The sequence below is a fragment of the Trichosurus vulpecula genome, chromosome 2, assembly GCF_011100635.1.
Source record: "Trichosurus vulpecula isolate mTriVul1 chromosome 2, mTriVul1.pri, whole genome shotgun sequence".
Taxonomy (NCBI): Eukaryota; Metazoa; Chordata; class Mammalia; order Diprotodontia; family Phalangeridae; genus Trichosurus; species Trichosurus vulpecula.
In genome coordinates, this window is record NC_050574.1 from 291,416,099 (window position 1) to 291,439,482 (window position 23,384).

General features: G+C 39.0%; 1 protein-coding gene and 1 pseudogene across 2 annotated transcripts in view; one reads left to right on the plus strand and one right to left on the minus strand.

The window, feature by feature from the left end:
• LOC118840101 overlaps window positions 1-14,130 on the minus strand; it is an 85,126-nt pseudogene extending 70,996 nt beyond the window's left edge.
• Window positions 1-23,384, plus strand: part of TMEM163 (transmembrane protein 163) — a 411,947-nt gene that overhangs the window by 121,252 nt on the left and 267,311 nt on the right. The window contains exons 1-2 of one of the 2 annotated variants that reach the window (XM_036744570.1): window positions 14,511-14,694; window positions 21,023-21,142. In XM_036744570.1, coding sequence (XP_036600465.1) covers window positions 14,511-14,694; window positions 21,023-21,142 — 304 coding nt within the window. Of the gene's footprint in view, window positions 1-14,510; window positions 14,695-21,022; window positions 21,143-23,384 lie in introns of those variants that run through there. The other variant, XM_036744571.1, reaches the window with a different exon arrangement.

Genomic DNA, 23,384 nt, shown 5'->3' on the forward strand with positions numbered 1-23,384 from the left:
TGAATTTGCCTTCCATTTGGACTGCTTTCCTCAAGTTGCTCCTCACTCCAGTTTGTTGTCCACTCCACCCAGCCACTAAAATGATTTCTTCTGAAGTATAGGTCTGAGATGTCATCCCCTACTCAATAAACTCCAATGACTCCCTACTACCTCTAAAATCAAATACAAATCCTTCTAATGGACTTTTAAAGATCTTCACAATTTGTCCCCTTCCAGTGTTTTTAGTTTTCCTACATCATGCTTCCCTCTGTGGACTCTACAATCTAGCTTACTGGTCTACTTGCTGCTCCTCACACATGAAGCTGTTTGTCTCATTGTTGTGCCTTTGCACTGCCCATCCCCCATGACTGAAATGCTCTCCCTGCTAATCTTCAACTCTTTGAATCCCTGGCACCTTTTAAAACTCAACTTGAGTGCCACCTCATAAAGGAGGTCTTCCCTTCTAAGGTTACCTCACATCTACTTTGTGTGTATCTTATAGGTGCCTGTTATGTACATGTTTTCTCTCCCACTAGAATGTAAGATCCCTGAAGACAAGTACTTTTTGCTTTTTCTTTGTATCCCTAGAACTTATCACAGTGCCTGGGCTACAGTAAGTGCTTAATAAATGCTTGTTACTTGAAACTCTTCAACTCTAGTCTATATGTGAACAAGGATTCCTTCTACCATATCTCCACAAATGGTCATCTAGCATGCATTTGAAATTCTTCAGTGATGGGAAAACTTGCTCCTCCCGAGGTATACCATGCCTTTTGAGCAGCTCTAATTGTTAGGATGCTTTTTCTTTATATTGAGTCCAGCTTCTATCAATTGCTCTTCAATCTGCCCTGTGAGGCCATGTAAAACTCAACTAATCCTCTTCCACAAGACAGCCCTTCAAATTCTCAAGAACAATTATCATGTCCCTTTTTATGTCTTCTTTTCTCTGGAACAGTTTTAATTCTATCCAATCTTCATATAGCAAGGTTTCTAGTCTCCCTACCATACAGATCACCATCTTCAATATGTACCCAACTTGCCAATGTCCTTTCCAAAATATTTCATTCAGAACTGAACACAGATATGATCTGGGCAAAGAGACCAGGGCAACCTATTCCATTCTTCATTCTGGACACCACGTTTCATTTCTCATTAGCCTGTACTCCCAAATTCTCTTTTATGTCCCTGAAAACTCTTTATCCTAGAATTCACACTTAGGAAGTGTCCTCAGACCTTCCATCCCCTTGCTTTGATTGGATGGTTCCTCCTAGAATTTCTGTTGAAGAAGGGCACCAGCCACCTCTTCATTTCTCACTAGGTCTTGTTCCCATGAACAGTTATATAGCCAGGCCTCCCTAGTTTTAAAAATCTGGGTAGTACTTTACTTTTATTTCTTTTGTAATCAATCATTAGATTCAGCCCCATTGTTTAAGGCCATCAATGTTTTTGTGGTTTTTGACTTCATCATCCAATATATTGTTAGCCATATCTGAAATTTCTGTGTCATTTGGAAATTTGATAAGCATATTATTTATACCTTCACCAAAGCTGTTAATAAAAATGCTGGCCACAACTGCATCAGAGATGGATCTCTGGGGGTACTCCAACTAGAGACTTATCTACAGGTTGACACTGATCCATTAATCAATACCCATTAGATTCAGTAAGTTGCCAGTTTGGAATCCACCTAAATATACTATTGTCTAACCCAGAGGCCACTAAATTTTTTTGATTGCATATGTCTATATCTATGTCTATATATATATCTCCAAGCACTCATTCCCAATATGTCTATTATTTACTTATTAATTCATTATATACATGTTCTACTGTACTATATGATGCAGTTTTAAAAAATTTGCAAAAATAGAAATTTAAAAAGAATGCAACAAATATGAAATCATATTTGACCCTAGAATCAATTGGGAGCCATTGGAGTTTATTGAGTAGAGGAGAGCCATGGTCAGACCTGAACTTCAGGAAAATACTTTGAGTGGAATGTGGAAGATCATCCAGAGAGAGGAGAGACTCAAGACAGGAAGGTCAGTTAGGAGACTATTGCAATAATCCAGGTAAGAGGTGATGAGAAGCTGAACTAGGTTGGTAGCTATACGAGTAAAGAGAAGGGGACAGGTATAAGAGGTGTCGTGGAAGTAAAACTAAGATTTGGTAACTGATTAGATAATGTGAGGTGAGAGTGAACTGAGTCAGAGGTGACACTAAGTCTGTGAATGGGAAGGATGATGTTTCTCTCAACAGAAAGAAGGAAATTTGAAAGAGGGTGGATTGTGGAGTGGGGAGGGGAGCTGAGAAAATAATGTAATTAGGATGCATCACAACTCATCATGCCTACTCATCCTTTGAGACTTACTCTATCCCACCTAAGATGAAAATGGGACTGGAGAGGGGTATGGTTTTTATTCGTTGATCATTGCCCTGGATCTCAGAACCTACTCTCCTAAGGCAATTTGCCATAGCCACCAGGTAATCTGAAGGACATACTGGTATGTGTGTGTGTGTGTGTGTGTGTGTGTGTGTGTGTGTGCGCGTGTGTGTGTGTGTGTGTGATTTTCCCAATAGCATTTGCACAGCTGCTGCTGCTGCTCTAGATATCCAAGGAGTGGTTAGGTTAGAAATGCCTTGAAAGAAGGGGGAAGGGTGGACATGAGCTTACACACTGTGCTTCCACAGTGGAGGGTGAGTGTTGTGGAATAAAGGTAAGTGTAGTTGTACTGAAGACAAGCCTCAGGATTAACTATTGTTGGGGAGGTGGGATAGAACCCATTTTCCCACTCTCTGAGTAGTTGATAAAACAATGGGGTGAGGTAAGGAGGCTGGCCCTTCCATTTTGAAGACTACTGGCTTGCCCCGTACCTTTTCAACTTGTACACAAAGATATCACAAGAGGCTTTATCTCTGTTTCTTCCTGAAAGAAAACATAAGTTCAGAAGGGTACACACGAAGATCAATATTGTTACAGCCTTTAAAAATTAAATATGCTTTAAAAAAATCCAGCTATATGTAGTGAGGGTGGTATGGGTATTGCTTTTATTTTTTCATACTTGGAGATTATATAGTTCCACATAGATCTATGATGTATGGCTCACAGGAAAGTGAAACTAGACATCTTTAGCATCTCCTCCTTTTACCTTTCTCCAGGGGAGACTGATTCCTGCCAAGAGAGGAAGCAGGAAGGAGCACTCTATTCTCCTTAGAGAGAGGGGGTACCGGGCTAGAATTAAATCATTCTGTTCCCTTCAATATTACAAGTCTAGGAGATGTTATTTTCAGATTCAAACTACAGGTCTTGATCACTCTTCATTAATGGGGAGGGAGTGTCCTAAATTCTATATCCAAAGCTTAACCACTTTTCCATCAGATGAATACATATAGCAAATAAACCCATATATCCAAGTTTATAACAAAATAGAAATTAGAGAAAGTATTCAAAAGAAACTATATACTAGATAGTAGAGAGCAAAGGAGCTCTTTCATTGGGGATGAGATAACTCAGCTCAACCAAGAGAGGAAACATCCAAAATCTCACTCAAGGGGAAATTCCCCAAAGTCTCTAATGCAACAAATTGAGGATAGGGACATGATGGAGACTGGCAGCTTCTCTATATATTGGCTTCTTCCCAGAGTCTTTCTCCCTTCATGGGCCTAAAGAGATGTTAGAATAATATGTCTTTTCTCCTGAAGCTGGAAACCAGAAGAGCCACGATCTCTCTCCTCTCCTGCTCTTACTAACCTTACCTCCCCTTTACATACATACGGAATGTGATTAATCATTCTCTACCAAATGAGGAAAGAGTTCCCCTCTGAATTGCCCCTCTGAACCAAGGGTTACATATATACATAACAGAAGTTTTATGTAACATATCAGCAATGAGCTTTGCAACCATGACCCCAAGCTCTTTCTGTTCCTTGGGTTGCAGCTTGTCCATGTTTGGTGCTTTTGTACCATCTTCTCAATTATCTTGGATTTCAGTTTCCTCTTAATAATTTTTAATGTCTCCTTTCCAGAACAAAGATTATTGTTCTTTGTAGAGAAAACAGAAGCAAAACAAGAGTTGTGTAGATTTACTTCCTCTCTATCATTCATTATAATTGTTATCATCCAATTCAAGCAATGGTTCTACCTCTTCTTTGATTTTTCTCCTTGCTCCCAATGTAGCAAAAAATTCCCCTTTTTGTTTCCTTATGACAATGTAGATTAATTCTGAGTTTTATCATTCATGATGCTATTTTTAGAGTATCTGTGCCTCTTTTTTGTATATATCCTTATTTACCTACTTTTGGTGTCACGTACATGTTTTATAAAAGTCTAATTTGGCCAAAGAGTCCTCTGCATATTCATTTTAGACAGTGTACCTTTTCCTTCTTTGTTGGATTAATTTTCAACTGTATTTCCAGCATTTTATTCTTGAGAGTGTTTTCTCAGGGGTAAGTAAGGAGGGAGGGATGGAGAATGGTAACAACTGTTAGCCACAAAACTGTATCCATTCCAACAAATAAGATAAACACAAATTAAAAATAGTTTTATCTTTAACCAACTTACATATGCTAAAGAATAGGTAGAGATTAGTAGAAGCTCGCTGTCTAGTATTACATCTTTAGTTATATTTAAGACAGTATTTCCCAAATTGTGATTTTCCTTATCTACCTCTTCTTATCTCTGTTATTTTGCCCTCTTCTTTGACTCTTATAATTCCATATAAGAGAAACCCAGTCAATTTATTGTAAAATGAGGATTTGTATTGAAGAAGACAATAAAATTTAAAAGTGGCAGTTCAAAAGACAGCAATAAGAAAGCAAAATACTAAATTGACTAAATACTGCAGTCAGGTTAGAAACAGGTGAATTGATTGCATGAGGAGGTATGCAAATTGTATGTAATCATATGCAAATACAATGCAAATGAATTTGCAGACCTCTGGTTTATAGACCAAAATGTGGTTGTGGAAAGTCATCATGGAGGTCACAGGTTTAAGGTATTTGAACTTAAAATTTTCACAACCCTCCTGATAATTAAAAATACTGAAAAACCAATGCTGAAAGTGAATAAGTATGAAGTCACACATTTCCATTTAACTCAGGTCATATTCTATATCTCCCACAGCTACATTTTAATGAATCCTGCCTTTTGGTCTGTCTCCTTTGTGTATTATCCTTCAGGTTTGAATATTTCTGCAATCAATCAAATATTTTTTGAAAGATTACTACATAAAAGTCCTATACCTTCTCTGTGAAGATTTTTTTTAAGTATAATACATGATCCTTGCCTTCAAGGTGCTTACAGACAATTTAAGTAGACAAAGGTAACATATAAAATGATTATTGGAGAACTAAATATTAAAACTATAGTTCTGGCTCTAAATATAATAGGAATTCAGAAAAGGGAAACATCAAGTCAGCTAGGGGACTCAGAGGATATAGAAGAGACAATTCCTGTTTTAGTCAGGAAGGGTCGATTATTCAGGAAAAAAATATTTAATCTAATTTGAGTTTAAAAAAAATCTCTAGGAGAGCAACTAGTATTAAAGAATAGGGAAAAAGGAGACTTTTCAATTGGTGAAGTTTAGATTATAATTATTCTAATCAACTCAAGATCATTGATTATCTAGTCTGTAGATTGTTTAGTTATAACCCTTTTTATATTATAGTGTTTTAAATTTTGCAAAGTGCTTTATATATACTTATTTGACCCTTACAACAATCTTGTAAGAGAGGAGATAAAATAAAGATTATAAGATCATAGATATCCTGGTTTTTAAAGTCATTTGGAATTCTAATGTTAAAATATACACCCTTCAAATTCCTAAAATATTAGAGCACATGTATGTACGTATATATGCATATATATTATGTATGCTTGTGTGGATAGATACATATCTCTATGATATCCATAGATGAACAGATATAGATATGCTATTTATATGTTAATATTAGTTATATACTGATACTCTTCCCACAGCTAACATTTGTCATTAAAAAATATCTTTGCCAATCTGATGAATATGTATGGCACTGAAAGTATACCATTCACATGGCACTGTAAAGAGGATGATATTTTTCCCAGACTGATAGTCTCTCAGATGCTTCAAAGTTAGGATTCCCATTTGGCCATTCTAGGTTTCAGCCTGTCTATATTTTGACGTAAATTCAGTTTTGGATCCATTGGATTTTGATACCAGGAGCCACAATGGCTAGTGGTCTCTTGTTGAACAACTCCTATTCTAGACTCATGTTGTTATTATCCTTCTGGAGTCTGTGACAAAACTGGATTGAACATTTCAAACACAGAACTTTAATCATTTTCTAAAAGCAGTTCATGCCATGCTTGTGAAATATCCTTTCTAAGAAAACTGGTTAGTCAGCTGAGTCAATTCCTTGTGATAGATTTCTATCCAGTCAGGGGTAGTGGAATGTGGTGAAAAAGTGTGTGTATTCTCCTTAGTCAAAATTGAATATCTGAAAATTATAAGAACAGTAGCAGCAGAATGTTGGTGCTAAAGATACTGCAAACCATTCTGAGCTCAATCCATTGGCACAATTTACTTTCCTTTTTATTTCACATCGCCAAATAGGTCACTGCTGGATGGTGGTGTTTATCTAGTTCTGAATGACTATAGTTATTTCTTTTACTATCTTAGAAAGGTGATACTCCTTTTGTTTCATAATTTTGGAGGGCAGTGGAAGCTTTATCCGCAGCCAGGTAGCTCAGTGGATAGAGCACTGGATCTAGAGTAAGGAAGACCTGAATTCAAATGTGGCTTCAGACACTTAGGAGCTGTATGACCCTGGGCAAGTCATTTAACCTCTGCCTAATCCACTGGAGAAGGGAATGACAAACCAGCCCCAAGAAAAAGCCCATACAGAGTTATGAAGAGTTGGACATGACTGAACAACAACAATGGAAGCTCTATGAGCTACCATTTTGCCCTGCTATTCAGGATGGTTCTAATATTCTGAGAGAGGGAACCAGTAGGAGACTTGCTCCAAGTACTCAACCTACCTATTCCTAGAATACATGGGGGGATAAATGAGATCACTATAGGGTGCAATCTGGGGCTCTCTGGCCTTAACAGTGAGGTGGACCCTTCCCATCATTTCCTCAAACATCTGCTCCCTGGAAACTCCCAGCCTAACAAGGGAACCCTCAGTCAGTCTTCAAGCATATTACTCTATTTAAGGCACCATGCTAAGCACTGGGAATGCAAGGAAAGGCAAAAACAGTCAATATCCTAAAGGTCACATCCTCATAAATCAGTGTCATTTAAAAGCCAGTGTCTTAAAAATGTAACTAATTCTCTTGCCTCAGTACTTTGTAGCGGAAATGACTTTAGGTCTCATAAGTGGAGAATTATTAATTGCTCATGGGTAGATTGAGCAAATGTAATGAAAATGACAATACTACCTAAATTAATTAACTTGTTCAGTGCCATCTCAGTCTACCCACCAATGGATTGCTTTATAGAATTAGGAAGAATAATAATAGAATTCATGTGGAAGGAAAAAAAGGTTAAGAAACTCAACGGAAATAATGAAAAAAAAATGGGAAGGAAGGGGACCTGGCAGTACAAGATCTTGTTTTGCAAAACAGTATAGCTCAAAGCCATTTGGTACTGGTTAAAAAATATGGAGGTCAATCAGTAGAGTAAATTTAGGACACAACATATAGAAGAAAATTAACCTAGTAGCGAGATGTTTAATAAAAGCAGAGACACTAACTATTGAGGCAAAGACTCATTATTCAATAAAAACTACTGATAAAATGGCAAAACTGGCAGAAATTAGGTAGAGATCAACACATCACACCATATACCAAGATATGTAAGTGGCTAAATAGCTTAGACATAAAAGTTCACATCATAAGAAAACTAGAGGAGCAGGGTAGAAATTACCTTTCTTCTGTATGGATAGGGAAAGAATCCATGACAAAATAAGCGATAGAGAAGAACATAGAAGATTAAATGGACAATCTTGATTACCTAGAATTAAAAAAGTTTCGCACAAAGAAAAACCAATGTTATTCAAATTAGAAGGGAAGCAGTCAAGGAAAATGTCTTTGCAGAAAGTTTCTTTGATAAAGGTCTTATTTCCAAGCTCTACAAAGAACAGATTCAAATTTGCAAGAACAAGAGCCATTTTCCAATAAATAAAAGGTCAAAAGACATAAACAGGAAATTTTTTGGTGGGGCAGGGCAATTGGGGTTAAGTGACTTGCCCAAGGTCACACAGCTAGCACATATGCCAAGTGTCTGAGGCTGGATTTGAACTCAGGTCTTCCTGATAAACAGGAAATTTTTAAAGAAAGAAATATAAGCTATCAATAGCTACATGAAAAATACTCTAAACCACAAGAATTAGAAAAATGCAAATTAAAGCAACTTTGAAGTACCACCCATTAGACTGATAAAGTGGACAAAAAGGGAAAATGACAAATGGTGGAATGACTCTGGGGGAAAAAATATAAATGCATTGTTGGTGGAATTGTGAACCTGAAAGCAATTTGGAATTATGTCCCCAAAGTCACTAAACTGCACATAATCTTTTGACTCAGTGGTACTCCAAAAATACTCCAAAATACTCCAAAAATCTCAAAAAAAGGAAAAAAGGACCCATTCTTACAAAAATATATAGTAATTATTTTTTTGTTTTAGAAAAAAAAGCAGGAAACCTAGAGGAATGTCTGGGGAATGTCTGAACAAATTATGGTATATGAAGGTAATGGGATATAATTAAGCTATAAAAATAATGAGAGAAATAATTTCAGAGAAAAGTAAACTCATGTAGCAGATACAGTATCACATGTTCTATTATGTGGATAGAGAAGTACTGGGGATAAAAATGAAAGGAAGACAGTCAACCCTCAAGGGGCTTATATTCTAATAGGGGAAGGCAACAGATCAAGGTAAACTGGAGAATATATGGAACTATTAATTGTTTTTAGTGTTTATGTTATAATTATTTTTTAAGAGAGATGATCTTAGGTCCTGGTGAGGTTGAGTCAAGAGGAATCTTATTTACCTAACCAGATGCTAGGCAAGTCTCCATTTGAGATGTTCTTGGTTCTGAAATTGGCTAAAATAAGGGTACTAGTGAGTGATCAAGGGAGGCATTTAGGCCTTATCTATTCTGCTGGTGGCATCTTCCTCCTTTCTCTTTCCTTGGTCCTCTGTGGTCTATCTGCCTGTACAGGTACAGATGTCTCTGTACCTTCATGGGCTGTCCTATTAATTTTACCCTTAGGAATCTCATTGTGGGAATCATTCTTTCCATTCTGTCTGTTAATTCTTATGTGACAAAGTAGGCATAGTAAAGGATCAGCTAGGTTTGGGATGAAGGAAGGAGTTAAGGGAAGTGGGCACCTCTCACTTGACTAGCTTCTTAAAATCCTCCCGGATTTCTCAGGGACAAGATCTTTCCCAATTAGGGATTAGACCCTGAGCATATAGATTTGACATAACTGCAAGTTAACTTTTCTTTGCTCTATTAGCTGCCTTCATAAGAAGCATCTGAGCCTTTTTCTGATTTCCCAGCTGGCTTTTGGTAACCCTCCAGTTTATTCATGTAAAGCTAATGTATGAAGCTCTCTTCCTGTCTAGTGCATTCTAGCTACTGCTCCCTTTGCAGTTTGCTTAAAGCAGTAAGAGCCAGTTCATCCCATAATCCCTAAGCTCCCCACCTTTTGGTAGTGTTCCAGTATCAAGGGCATCACCTCTCCTCATCCTTCTTCATCTGTGGAAAAAAGTTAATCCTACAGAGAGATCAGGGAGAGGTGGGCATGGTATCTCTCCATGGAAAACCATTAATTTGCATGGTCAATACAGCCCTTCACTCTGGGCCTGGGAGACTAGAAGCCTTTTGTCAGCCTCCCACTTAACTTTATACCATATCCCTGGTTATTTCAGATTTTGGAAACCCCACATCTGATGCCACTTTAAAAAAAAAAGCAGTTTGCTAACTATTATTTAGATTTCCGATACGGAAAACAACCAATGGACTCGCTTTTGAATCTCAAAAGAATTTATTAATGGAACTGAAAGATATATATACATATGTATATATGATTATACAGATATATACATGCAAGTATATATCTAATCATATGCTGACGGAATCATGAACTGATCCTGCTTGCTTCAAGTGAAAGGACAAAGTTTCTGTGGTTTCATAAGATAGTTGCTTTTTCATCTTGATCGGTAGTTTCCCAGCTCGTCCTTAGATTCCTGCATAGCCACTCCAGACTCCAGTTGACTTATCCCTGAAGGTGTAGTCTGTTTCTAATTGGGTGGTTTTCAAGGCCAGGTGCTATACCAAATCAACTAATAAACAAACATTTATTAAGTGCCTACTATGTGCCAGGCACTGTGATAAGCACTAAGGACACAAAAAGAGGCAAAAGACAGCCCCTGCCCTCAAGAAGCATTAACCCTTAATTAAAGTGATTTTACTGAGTATAGACCTGTAACAGTAAATATAGGCATACTTCACTTTATTTTGCTTTACATCCAGATATTGCATTTTTTACAAATTGAGGGTTTATGGCAACCCTACATTGAGTAGGACTATTGGTGCCATTTTTCCAATAGCATGTGCTCACTTTGTGTCTCTGTGTTACATTTTTGTAATTCTCACAATATTTAAAACTTTTTCAGTATTTTTATATCTGTCATGGTGAGCCGTGTTACTATTGTAATTGTTTTGGGGCTCCATGAGCTGTTCCCATATGAATTTAATCAATAAATAGTGTGTGTGTGTTCTGACTGCTCCACTGGCCAGAGGTTCTCTATCTTTCTTCCTCTCCTCAGGCTTCCAATATTGAAATTAGGCCAATTAATAACCCCACAATGGCCTCTAAGTGTTCAATGAAAGGAAAAAAATAGATGGGGCAAACTTCATTGTTTCCTTGTTCTAAGAAATTGTCCCAACCCCCTCAGCCTTCAACAGCTACCATCCTGATCAGTCAGCAGCCATCAACATCAAGGCAAGACCCTCCACCAGCAAAAAGAGTAAGACTTACTGAACTGTCAGATGATGGTCAGCATTTTTTTTAGCAATAAAGTATTTTAAAATTAAGGTATGGGCATTTTTAGACACAATACTATTGCACACTTAATAGATAAATATAGTGTAAACATAACTTTTATATCCACCAAGAAACCAAAAAATTCACGTGATTCACTTTATTGTGATATTTGCTTTATTGCAGTGGTCTGGAATTGAACCCAAAATATCTCTAAGGTATGCCTGAACTCAAATGGTCACATCAAACATGACATTTTGCCTATTTTTAGATACATTTTATGCCATGGAATGTCTTTATTAGGGCAAATCCAGTCAGTCAGCTGCGTAAAATGTCCCAGCTAATCAGGAACGGTGCGAGAAATGATAGGATGAGATCCTCTCATTCACCAAATGAGACGTTTAAATGTTTATAAGCATTATTAGTATTAGCATAGTAGCAATTGAATGTTTACAATATGCGTATCAGAAATTCTTTCATTTTGTCTGCCTACTACAATAGGATCTATATGTGGAAGTATCATAGGCTGTAAAGCCAGGAGGGGCTTTGGAGATCATTTACTCCAACTCCTTTGTTTTATAGAGGATATAGGTATCCATAAAGGTGAACTGATTTGTTCCAGATCACAGAGTAAGTAACTGAAACAGTATTTGAATCCAGAGCTTCTTCCTTTGACTCTAAAACCAGTGATCTTTCAATTCAGTGGTGCCTCGGAATCAGGACTCCATTTTAAAGTAAAAAAAAAAATCACTGACCCTTCACATGCCAGTAGCTGTAAAATTAGTGAATATCAATTGATAAAATACATAATTTTTCCTTTCTTCAATTTCTCCTCACCCTCTTCCACCAATGATGAGGAATTTTACCACCACCAGATATTGGTTAGGAAAAATCTAAGTAACAGCTCTTTTAGGCGTTTTTAGACATCTGGTAAAAGATTTGTTTGTACCGACAGGAGAATTTAAATTTTTGACTAAAACAGCTAAATCAAAAAAAAAAAAAACCACCAAATCTAGAATACAGGTTTTGATTAAATTCAATATGTATTTAATTGAGTACAGGTATTTCATTGTAATAGGGCAGTTAAGTGCTGGGCCTGGAGGCAGGAAGATTGATTTTTTCTGAGTTCAAATCTGGCCTTAGACACCTACTAGCTGTGTGATCCTGGACAAGCCACTTAACCCTGTTTGCCTCAGTTTCTTCATCTGTAAAATAAGCTGGAGAAGGAAATGGAAAAACTCCAGTATCTTTGCCAAGAAAACCCCAAATGGGGTCATGAAAAGTCAGAAATGACTGAAAAAATGACTGACTAAAAATACCATTGTGATAGGTTGTATAGGAATACAAAATAAATATCCATTCATGGATCTAGGAACTACTATATACCAGAGACACTGTGCTAGAAGTTTAAGGACTACAAAGACTCAAGCGTAGGCCCTGCCCTTAACAGAGCTTATAGTTTAGGAAAGGATAAAATAAATGTATACAAATAACTAATATAAGGTAGTAATCAAAGAGATGCAAACCAAGTCCTAAGGGATTTCACATGAAGGGGAGAAATCACTTCTGGGGGAGGAGAAATCAGACAAGGCTTCGTGAAATCGCAGGGTCCTGGACTTGTTGGGTAACTCAGGGGTTCAGCCCTGGCTGAACTGGTTACATAAGGCTCTCTTCATTGGTGCAATGATTACTTGAAGCTCCACGCCAGTGAAGAGAGGAGTTGACAATACTGGGAGAGAAATTCCCCGGTCTCACCCGAGAGGAAATTCCCTGGAATCTCTAGTGCCCCAGGCTGGAAATCAGGGGCATGTAGAAGCTGGCTCCTCTACATCTCTGTTTGTGCCCAGAGTCTTTCTCTTTCTCCAAGGCCTTTTCCCTGAACAGTTAGGAGTCTAAACACCCTTTCCTTCACCAGGCTTGAATCCTGGGTTATACCTACATATGGATATGAACCAATAAAATGCCAAATGAATAATAAGAAAATAACTGGTCAGAGTTCAAGAGAGGGAGTGATCAATATGGGCTAGCGAGGTCAAATAAAATTTTTCAGAGAGGATGTGGGGCTTGGTTCTGCCCTTGAATGACTGATTGGTTTTAGAAAGGAGGAAGCTGGGTTTAAGATCCTAGATGGTGAGAGTATGCCGTGATGAAACAGCAGAAGCAAAAGATGAAGTAGTTGTGGGAAGGAAGAGTGTTGGGTTGCAGGGAGGATGCCAGCTGAGCTACAGTAGAGGGTTACTGTGGGGGAATGTTCTTTTCTGTGAGTAGCCTGAGATATTTTTAGGGGGAGGATAAGACCTTTACTTTTATTGGCATGGAGAACTCCTGCCATTAGTGTAAATCAGCAATTTCTCTGCAATATCTAGTCTTAGAGAATGCCTGGGACATCAAGAGGTTAGGTAAATTGCTTAAGGTCACATAGTAGTACTTGACACCAGGTTGGATTTGAACCGAGGTCTTTCTAACTGAGACTAGCTCTCTATCCAGTACGCCACCCATGCCTTGGATACGGTGGGACAGATGAATTGTTACCACAGAGGTGTGTCATTGGATATTCAGGAATTCCATTTGATGCTCCTGGGGCTAGCAGGAAATTGGGCCTTGGGAAAGCAGAGTTGGAAATTCACGTGATAGCTGGCAGGGTCTGCTAGTTTTCTGAGCAAGGTACACACCAGCAACCTGTAAAGTCACCTAAATAATGCTCAAGGTTTATGCCAGAGAAAATAACCTTTCTTTCCACCTTGATTTAAAAAAAAACCCGAAAGACGAATTAATAACCTTTTTCTCACTCTTTTTCTCCCTTCTTCCTCGTCTACTTCCATCTCAACCCGAAACTTTCCCATCAAATCAGAGCAGGGGCAGTAATGTACGGGACACAGAGTCATAGGCATAAGGGTCCCTTGGTAAAAAGAAATTCAACGTCACCCACTTTGCGTTGCTATTCCTCCTGTATTCCCCAAAGAAGTAAAGTCAGTAGGGCCCTCACAAAACCGGTTTCTAAATCTGTCTCGCCCCTTATCCCGTTCCTTTACCCCGCTCCCACTGTCCCAGTTCTCGTACCCCGTCCCCGGCACTCCCCATGAACCACAGCTCTCCTTCTTTGTCGTGTTTCCCCGCATGCCTCCTTTCCGCAGCAGGGTTCCCCTGCGCGCCCCGGGGTTGGAGAGGGTAGAGGCGGGGTCTCTCAGTCTCTGCACCTGCCCTGAGGGCGGGGCGGGGAGCTGAGGGCCGCCCCCTTCAGGGCTGCTGCTGTGAAACCGAAGTGTGCGGGGCTCCTGTCTGCCAGCCTGCCTGCCAGCTCCAAGCCGAATATCCTCCTCCCCTTTCCCCCCCGTGCCCTCCCACCCCTGCCCACCAGGACGCACCTCCAGCCAGCGTCTCCCTCCAACCTACCCTCCCTTCTCCCTTCCCCTCCCCCAAGCGCTCGCTTCGCCTAGCACTTCTTACTCTCTGGCCACGGTCTCCTGCCTCTGCAGCCTTGTCCCTCTCCTCCCTTGCCATGGAACCGGCCACAGACAGCGAGCATGGCAGCCCCCCGGAGCCCAGCACACTGCAGCCCCCCGGGGGCAGCTCGCCCTTAGCCACCGGCTCCCAGCCTTACCCAGGCCGAGAGCCGCCGCAGGAGGAGCGGCATCTCCGGATCAGCGAAAGCGGCCAGTTTAGTGACGGGCTGGAGGATAGAGGTGAGTGAGTATAACCTTAGGTCCTCTCTTCCCATTTTCGAGCTCTTCGTTTATCCCTTAGCCTCGCAACTTCTCCACGGGCTAGGCACGGTGGGAGCGGATCAAGGCTCCTCGGACTGGGCGATTTCCACTCCTCCCATTCAGCAGCATCTCTTTTTCTTCCCCATCTTTGGGGCTAGTGTTCCGGGGGCCGCTGCCCTCTGCCCTTTTGGAGAGAAAGCTCTGGTCTCCGACTCCTTGCGCCGAAACCAAGCGGTTATATCTTGGAGGGATGGAAATGAAGCCGGTTGCTTTCCAGCGGATGCTTCCCAAAGCCGGCTTTCTTCGCGGCTACAGCTTTTGAGGATTCTAAGAAAGGTGTGTGTGTGTGTGTGTGTGTGTGTGTGTGTGTGTGTGTGTGTGTGTGTGTGTGTGTTCCTTTGGTTTCTTGGGTACCCTCCATCCCCTTACCCTCCACCAATGTGGCCAGCTTTCTCTTAAAGTCCATTTTCGGTTTTTTACCAATTACCCTTCAGCACCACGCCTAGGAACCATCCCCATCCCGCTCCACCAGAAAAAAGTTTGAAGGAGGCATTTCGGTACTATGAGGCTGGGCTTCCTTGGGACCCTGGAACCCATGCATCACTGCTTGGAAATACCTAGGGTTGGAGCCCTCCAGCTGGTGGGAGCATTTCCCTTTTTGACTTGGTAGCCTGGGCACAACTCTCCTTCCAGAGGCGCGCCGACATCCCGGTCCCTCCACCGTGGCCTTGCCAAAGCATAGGGTATTTACCGTCTGCTGGGGGTCTTGGCCTCTCTACTCAGTTATTGCTAGTTCCCCTTTTGAATATTTCAAATGTAGATTTAGCTTCTCCGGGTTATTTCTTCGATCCTGGGGCTTTGTCCACCACAGAGCCGAGAGCTCTGGGTTCCAACACCTGAGGACAAGTGTGGGAGTACCAAAGAGAGGAAGGGACAAGGTAGTGAGAGAGAATTCGTTCTTTGTGTTACTGCTCAAATCCGTTTCTACTGCGTAGTCACGTACTTTATGTCCCAGGTCATAGTGGATCTGTTTGGGCAGCAAACCTGACCCATCTTTCCGTAAAGAGGGAAGCAACACAATTTTAGAGGACAAAGGTGGTTCCTGATTGCTGTGAATCCATGAGCTTTGCTGAATGAATCTAAAACCCAGGAGCTTATATACCGAGGCAACATAAAATGTCTCTGCGGTTACTATTGATCAGCTACCTCTCTCTTCTCCTTCTCCGGCCTCTCCCCCACCCCTCCCCCATCTGTTGTGTTATCACATTCCTATAATGGCTTTCAGTAATCAAACCTAAACTCTTGACTTCTCAAATCCTTCTTTCAGTTAACTTCAAGGAACAGAAAAGATATAATGCTGCTCCTATCTTCCTCTCCTTTCTTCCTTTTCCATCCTTGCGCTTCCTTTCCTATTTTCGGGTTCAATCTGCTTGCAGAACCCAGATCTCTGCTTCATAGCTGCACCCTTACTTCCTTTCTCTCCCAGGCAGCCACTGGTTCCTCAAGAAATAGACTTTACAATTTAGGATTTTTAGTTGTCTTAATAGAGCCACTGACTGGGTCTATTCATTAACTAAGACAGAATTTACAGTCATCTGGAGAAATTCAACTCATTTAGCCTTCCCTAACTTAGAAATCTGTATTAGAAGCATTCTACTATAGGTTGAGATCAATTTGTATTTTTTCAGTCTTATCTGATTTATACCCCATTTCTAGCCTCTCTCAACTGTGTGCCTGTTTGATATTTAATATCCTAATGCATGACCCCCATTTTTTTACTTCTCAATTTTAAAACTATAGAATTTTAAATAGAATGAAATGGAAACAGCAACTCCCAGAGAATCAGCAGAGATGCTTGCAGACAATTGGAACTGCTCCAAATGTACCGAGTTCTGCAAATGCCTTGGTGTTTCTACCCTTCTCCTGTTTCCCATACACTTAACAAAACATTATGTAAAGGAATATTATAAGAGACTTTGCAGGTAGCATATCAGAGTTTGGAAGAATTTTTTACGAATTAAAGCCTAAGATCTTATTCTGAGCTGAAGACAGCCAGTCACCTGCCTTGAGCTTATTTTTGTAGCATTGCAGGTTATAGTTAAAAGATAGTCTATTTCTCCCCACCCCTCAAAATGATAATTTTAATAAAATACTATGACAAGTTACATTTTGTAACTTGCAGCAGAAAGGTGAGAAAAATCTCTAACTCCTGGGAATTAATTTTTAGGTTATTTTTGCTGGTAAACCGATTTTCATTTCCCCCCACTCTATAGCAGTATGAATGAATTTGCTGCCTGTTCATGAAATATGTCAATGTGTGAATCCAATAGCTTGCATTTCCTGTTCCTGCTTCTCTCCCACCCAGTCCTAAGTATCCTTTGCAGTATAACTGGTTTCATTGCCACAAGATGCTGTTCACTTGCTTTTTGAAACTGAAAGGTAAAGTAAATACAAAGCAGGTGAGGTTCCTTAAGGGAAGAAAAAGCAGGAAAAAGCCAAACCCCATTTGTGTTCCGTATCCTGGATAACAAAGAGCTTAAGTTGAAGAATTCATTTTTTGTAAAACAAAGCATATTTTTATCTTGGAAAGGTTATTGCAGTATTTCTGCCTTCATTTCTTAAAATGAAGCAGCATGGCATAATGGAAAGAATACAAGACCTGGAACCAGAAGATCAGGATTCAAATCTTATCTAAGTTACTTATTGGCTGTGTGACTTAGGGCAAGCACCCTTTTTTTTTTTTTTTACCTCCCTTGGTTTCAGGCTCTTCATTTTAAAGTGGGTATAATACTTGCACTATTTACTTCATAGGGTTGCTATTAGGAAAGTGATTTTTATGCCCTAAAGCAGTATATAAATGTGAGATTATTAAGAAATTGCATGTTATTATTACTACTTTAGATTGATCTGAAGAAGGCCTCAGAATACCTTATTTCTGGGTTTTTTGGCATTCAGTTAGAACAGGGAATGTGTGGCAAGTCTGGCTGTTTATCGTGACCCTGATTTAAACTACTTGCTTCACAATGGTTTAACTACTTGCTGGTATTGGGGCAATTGGAATCATCTGGATTTGCTGCTGCCACACACTGTCTCTGGAAAGACAACTGGCTCTATAGTCACAGGACTTGGATTTCAATATTGCCTTCAACACTCAGTCCCTGTATGACCTTCAGCAAAAATCACTGACTCTCCCTGGGCCTCAGTTTCCTTGAGATCCCATCTTGCCCCTGTGACTCTATAATCTTCTCCCTCTGACTCTAGTCTATGCTGCTACTCCAGTCCTTTTATTCAGAGCTCCAAGCATAGAATGGGCTGACTGGGAGTCAGTTGTTTAGAAATGGATGATGATGTGATTCTTACACTAGCCCCAAAAATTCATTTAGGGGAACTCACATTATAGTTGAACTAGGAGAGGAAGAGGAGCAGGCACATATTTCCTTGAAGAAGGAAGTCTCTCAGAGGCACCTAGGTGGCTTTGTGGAAGAACTTGGAATAAGGAAGACTTGCATTTAAGTTCTACCAATAATATATATATATGTATATATATATGTATACATATATATATATACATATACATATATATATATGTATATGTATGTAAAGCAGTATACAAACCCTAAAGTGATATATTCATGTTAGCTATTTCCCTTTTTCTTAGATCAGAGCTAGATTTAGATGAAGCTCTGAAATGGGTGAAGTTTCTTTGTGTACCTAACTACTCCTGTTCTACCTGCCAAAATGTTCCCCACTAGTCCTTGCCTATGACGCTCCCTTAAATTCATCTTAGCACTGACTTAGATGTTAAGAAGAAAGAAGTTAGATTGGACTGATTTACACTGGTATTTGAATGACAACCCATTCCCAAATGAATTCCCAACCTATAAAATATTAGGTTGGTAGTCAAGAAAAATGAAAATATGTAGGAAATATGGCTGAACATTTTTTTTTGGCTAGTCTAGTAGGGATTGGTATAGGTGGGTCTTTTGTAAATCAGGTATTTTTAAGTTGGGAATATCTCTTGCTTTTCTATGCATTTTGTAGCTCACTGCTGGGTTAGCATGTTCTTCACTCAGTTGTGTTCTCAGGATGGAATCTCAAATCATTTTTTGAAAGTGGAATTGGGAAGGGATTGATAGAAACAAAGAAGGCAGATCAGTTCTAGGACTGTTTTCACAGCAGTTACTCTAACTGGGGAGAGAATAAGGAGCTGGTTCATGAGATGAAAAAAAAATTATACTTTGATTGACTATAGAGGCCATTTGCAGCTTCATTGTGGGTGAGTGGGTGGGTAGACCAATGATACTAAGTTGGAAAGATACCTTCTAATTCCTAGAAATTCCTCCAGGCAAATGTTGGCTGACTGATGTGGGAGAAGAAACTTATGTTGTATCTGATGCCCGGCATGTTGTTGGCAGTGGGTAAACTCATCATAATGAGGATAAATGTTATGGGGCTAAATAGAAAGCTCAAATCTTCATAGTTCCTCCCTGAATTTTAAATCCTTTTCTAAAAGGAAACCTTATCCTCCCATTCAGCAGATAAGCCTCTGAAGCATTGTCATTGTCAAAAGCGTTTACCCTATGACAATGCTTCAGAGGTTTATGAAGTCAATATTCAATCCAGTTTTATACAGTGGTGATAATCCAGTGGCAAGGATGAAAGTTTTTTTTTTTAAATTTTGTCATCTAGGGTAGCATAGAGAAATCTTGTAGGGGTTAGGAGCAGGAAGAGTGAGAGGAAGAACAACAAAAATCTCTGAGGTTTTCATTTCAGCCTGGGTAATCATAGCTAATGTTTATATGAATGGGATAGTAAAATTCAGGTAAGAAGAGGTAATTTTCTACAATTTAGGAAAGATTAGACAAAGAGAGGTGCTGTATTTGAAATTAAGATTACATTTACCCAGGGCAAGATTTGATAAGAGAAAAGATCTCTTGTATTAAAGTGGGTTTATTAGAGGCAGTCTAGGGATAATAGTGGCAGTGTTTATATTTACCACTTCTAAATGTACCTATCTGCTTTAATATGGTTCGCTTTTAGACACAATAAGCTGACTGGCTTTAGAAAGTTAAACTCCCAGAGGTGTGGCCTGGTTCTTTTCTGACATTCTCCCTCCTTGCCTTGTTTAATAACTTATCACTTTGAAATCAATTGGTCAATAAACAAGCATTTGGTCAATGCCTATCATGTGCTGGACACTGGGAAAGAAGTAGAATTCCCATGATTCCTACTTCCTTGGATGAAATGAAGATGTAGGAGATCACGGGCTAATTGATTCCCATACATTTAAATACTATGTGATGCATGTGATTTGTGAAACAAATATTTCATTTCTGAGCCTATTTATTAGAAAACAGAATATGTCAGGGCCTTTTTGCTTATATATTAGGCATCTGGGATAGTTTTCTTAATTCTGACTGGTTACTAAGGCACTGGAGTGCATTCAACTACTACTTCATAGATTCGGTAAAAATCCCATTTTACCTAGAATGGCTGGGAATTGAGCTTTTGGATAACAGAGACTTGTATGGGTGATGAATTTTCAGAGAATTCGAGCATAATAGAATACAATGACCACTGAAGCTATAGTGAATATAATCTTTGATTCAGATTTTAGGTACTTATACTTCAGTCTTATCAATGATAAAAGATGTTCACAATGTATGGTATCATGAATGTTGAATGTAGGAAATTGGGTGGAATCTTTTCTACAAAGGCAGTTTTCTTTTTCTGTATTCTGTAAGCCTATTGATTTGTGGAAGCTTAAACATTTTCCAGAAAAATTCCCAATATCTACTGTTTTTTACTTTTGTTTTCTGAAGTTTATTTTGTTAAATTTATTGGAGAGCTACCAGGCACTTAGTTATGTGAAGAAAAGAATGAAGAAAAGGGAAAAATCTCTCAAATTTTGAGGGTTTTGGCTGTTGAGATTATGGAAAAACAGAGATTTTGTCACTGGTTCATTGCTTTGCAGTACAGTTAGTGCTAGATAACTCTTACCCAGTATATCAGGTGGATAGATGAATTTGAAATAACTCCCACTCCTGGAAAAAATAATTGAGAGAAAATAGCTTCTTAAAAGTGGAGCTTCAACACTATCTTCATCTATAAAGGGTAGCATTATCATAATCAGTCTTTAAGATTGGTTTTAATGACCTCACTACCTGAAAGAAGTAATATAACTACCAAGTTGCCAAATTTACATTCAAGAATTGATTAGACGTTGCTGAATCTGGTTATAGGTTTCTTGAGAGAGAAATGAGCGAGTTCCCTGTTTATTAATTTTTTTCTTCATTTTTCTTGTCAGGTTTATTAGAAAGCAGCACAAGACTAAAACCTCATGAAGCTCAGAACTACAGAAAAAAGGCGTTATGGGTATCGTGGTTCTCCATCTTTGTTACCTTGGCACTGGCAGTGGCTGCCTTTAGTGAGTATTGGATGAATTGTGAAGCCATGCATAAACATTAGACTTTTAAAAATGCTTATATTGGGGGGCACCCCCTTTTCTTTTAGTTCAAGATGATCTGGAACACTTTAGTAGATCTGTGGTGTAGTCATGGTCTTTACAATCTAGTAATATAAAGAAAAGATATGTTATTCTTTTCAGTAGAGAAAGGTGATCGTTAAGAAATCAGTGGAGTCTTTGGTGCTAATCAGAATGTATACATATGAAAATATATGGTTGTTATCAGTTGAAGAAGGAAAAAATACTCTGTTGATGGATTGTTTTCAGTCTTGGATGACAAATATGACAAATACATATCCTTGGCATTCATCTCTTGAACCTAATACAGACAGATGAATGAAACATTGTATGGTATTTTCTCTCACTTTCCTTATTGGTACCAATATATATTTTGGTGTGGTGTTGTGTGAAAATTTCAGCTTTTCCTCTGCTTAAAAAAACAAGATTCTTATAGTATGCTTCCCTAGTTTGTGGTATCTACTAAAAGAAAACATTAATTTCAATCAAGAACAAATAATTAAAGAAAATGGAATTTCCTCTGCGTACAGAAAATCATGTTTTTCATTTAAAAATTCCATGGCATGAATTTCTTTTTCAAATCCTTGCCATAATGAGAACCGTGCACAGTGGATGTTTTTATTCATTATTAAGAGATTCATGTGCTTAAGCAGTGACACGTTGGAGCTCAGTCTCTATATAGAAACTCTGTGTGTGTGTGTGTGTGTGTGTGTGTGTGTGTGTGTGTGTGTGTGTGTGTGTTTACACACAGGAGGAAGAGAACAATTTATTTCCCTTTTGAGATTACTTTATCACCTTAACAGAAAGACCTAGGTTGTAAATGACGTATATCATCCAAAATGTCTGAATTCACATTCCCCAGAACTGAGTGTGTATATACAATATGTGGATGGGGGTGGGGTGGCTATGGGGGTAGTGGAGGGAAGGAAATTATGCTTTCTAGAAGCTGCTCCAGCATGTGTGTTGTTCTAATCAGCAGTGTCGGACCTGCTGCTGGAAGTTGGTGTTAGCTCCCAAGAGGGATTATTAGAATTTGACCAAATGCTCCCTGTAAAACTTGGCATATACTACTTGAATTGGTTTTATATTAGAAATGCATACCATTCCTTGGCTCCAGCAGCAAACATTTAAAAGTAGGCTACAATGCATTAGAGAGTATAAACATTTATGAAGGAGTTAGAAATCTAATCAAGAGAAATTCTTATTTCTGGACTCCTCCCCGCCTTTTCCAGCTGAAATCAGATAAACAAGCCTGTCTCTTGTCCCCCAAGGATGATTTGATTGTGGTGGTTGTGTTAGACTCTATGGATCAGACATTATAATTTACATGTGTAAAGAGGATGAAAGATGTTTGAACTGGGAAGGAGCATAATGGCTATTCAAGCACTTCCATGCCTAATAAAGCCATTGTGGCTTTATTATTTGTGTGTTTGAGGAAATAAATATAAAGATATATTGAGGAAATCTCTTTTGTTTAGGGAGGACTTTATTAGATGTAGCATAGGGAAATAAGGTTGGAAAAAGCATTTGTTAGGGAATAGAGATTTCACATTAAAGCCTGATGACGATTAGGTGGGTTAACTTAAAAATGTTACATTTCTTCTTCTGGAATGGAAAACTACTGCCACGCCTGTATCTCCCCTTCCCCCACAAAAAATGTTGAATAAAATACAGGGAAATAGAATGCCGAATTTTCCCCCCAAAGGATTCTTATTCTTTTATCCTCGCAATTGTTCTAGCTAAGCATGAAGGGTATACACTACTCCCTTATCTCTAGCGCTAAATATTAAAAAAAAAAACTTGTTTTTTTTTTAAAGTAGTGCACGTTTTAAAATAACTCTGGGCTCATACAGGTCCAGATCTTTTGCATAGGGATTCTCTTCAACAAATCACTTCCATGGCTTGTTGATCCCACTGAGATAATTCTGGGAACATCCAAAGTTAATTGCATTCCATGTATTTAATGGCTAACCATACCAGTAGGCCCAGGCCAGAAAAAGCATTGAAAATATATGGTAGATATTTAGGGTAGAAATACATAGTAAAGGAACAGAAAACAGTCACTGTGCATGTTTCCATTGAAAAGTCTCTTCATATCCACTCCTCTTTCCCAGTAGTTGGGTCTTTAATTACCTCTATAGGCTTACACCTCTTATAGGGAAGGCTTGGGCAAAGTCTCTCTGCA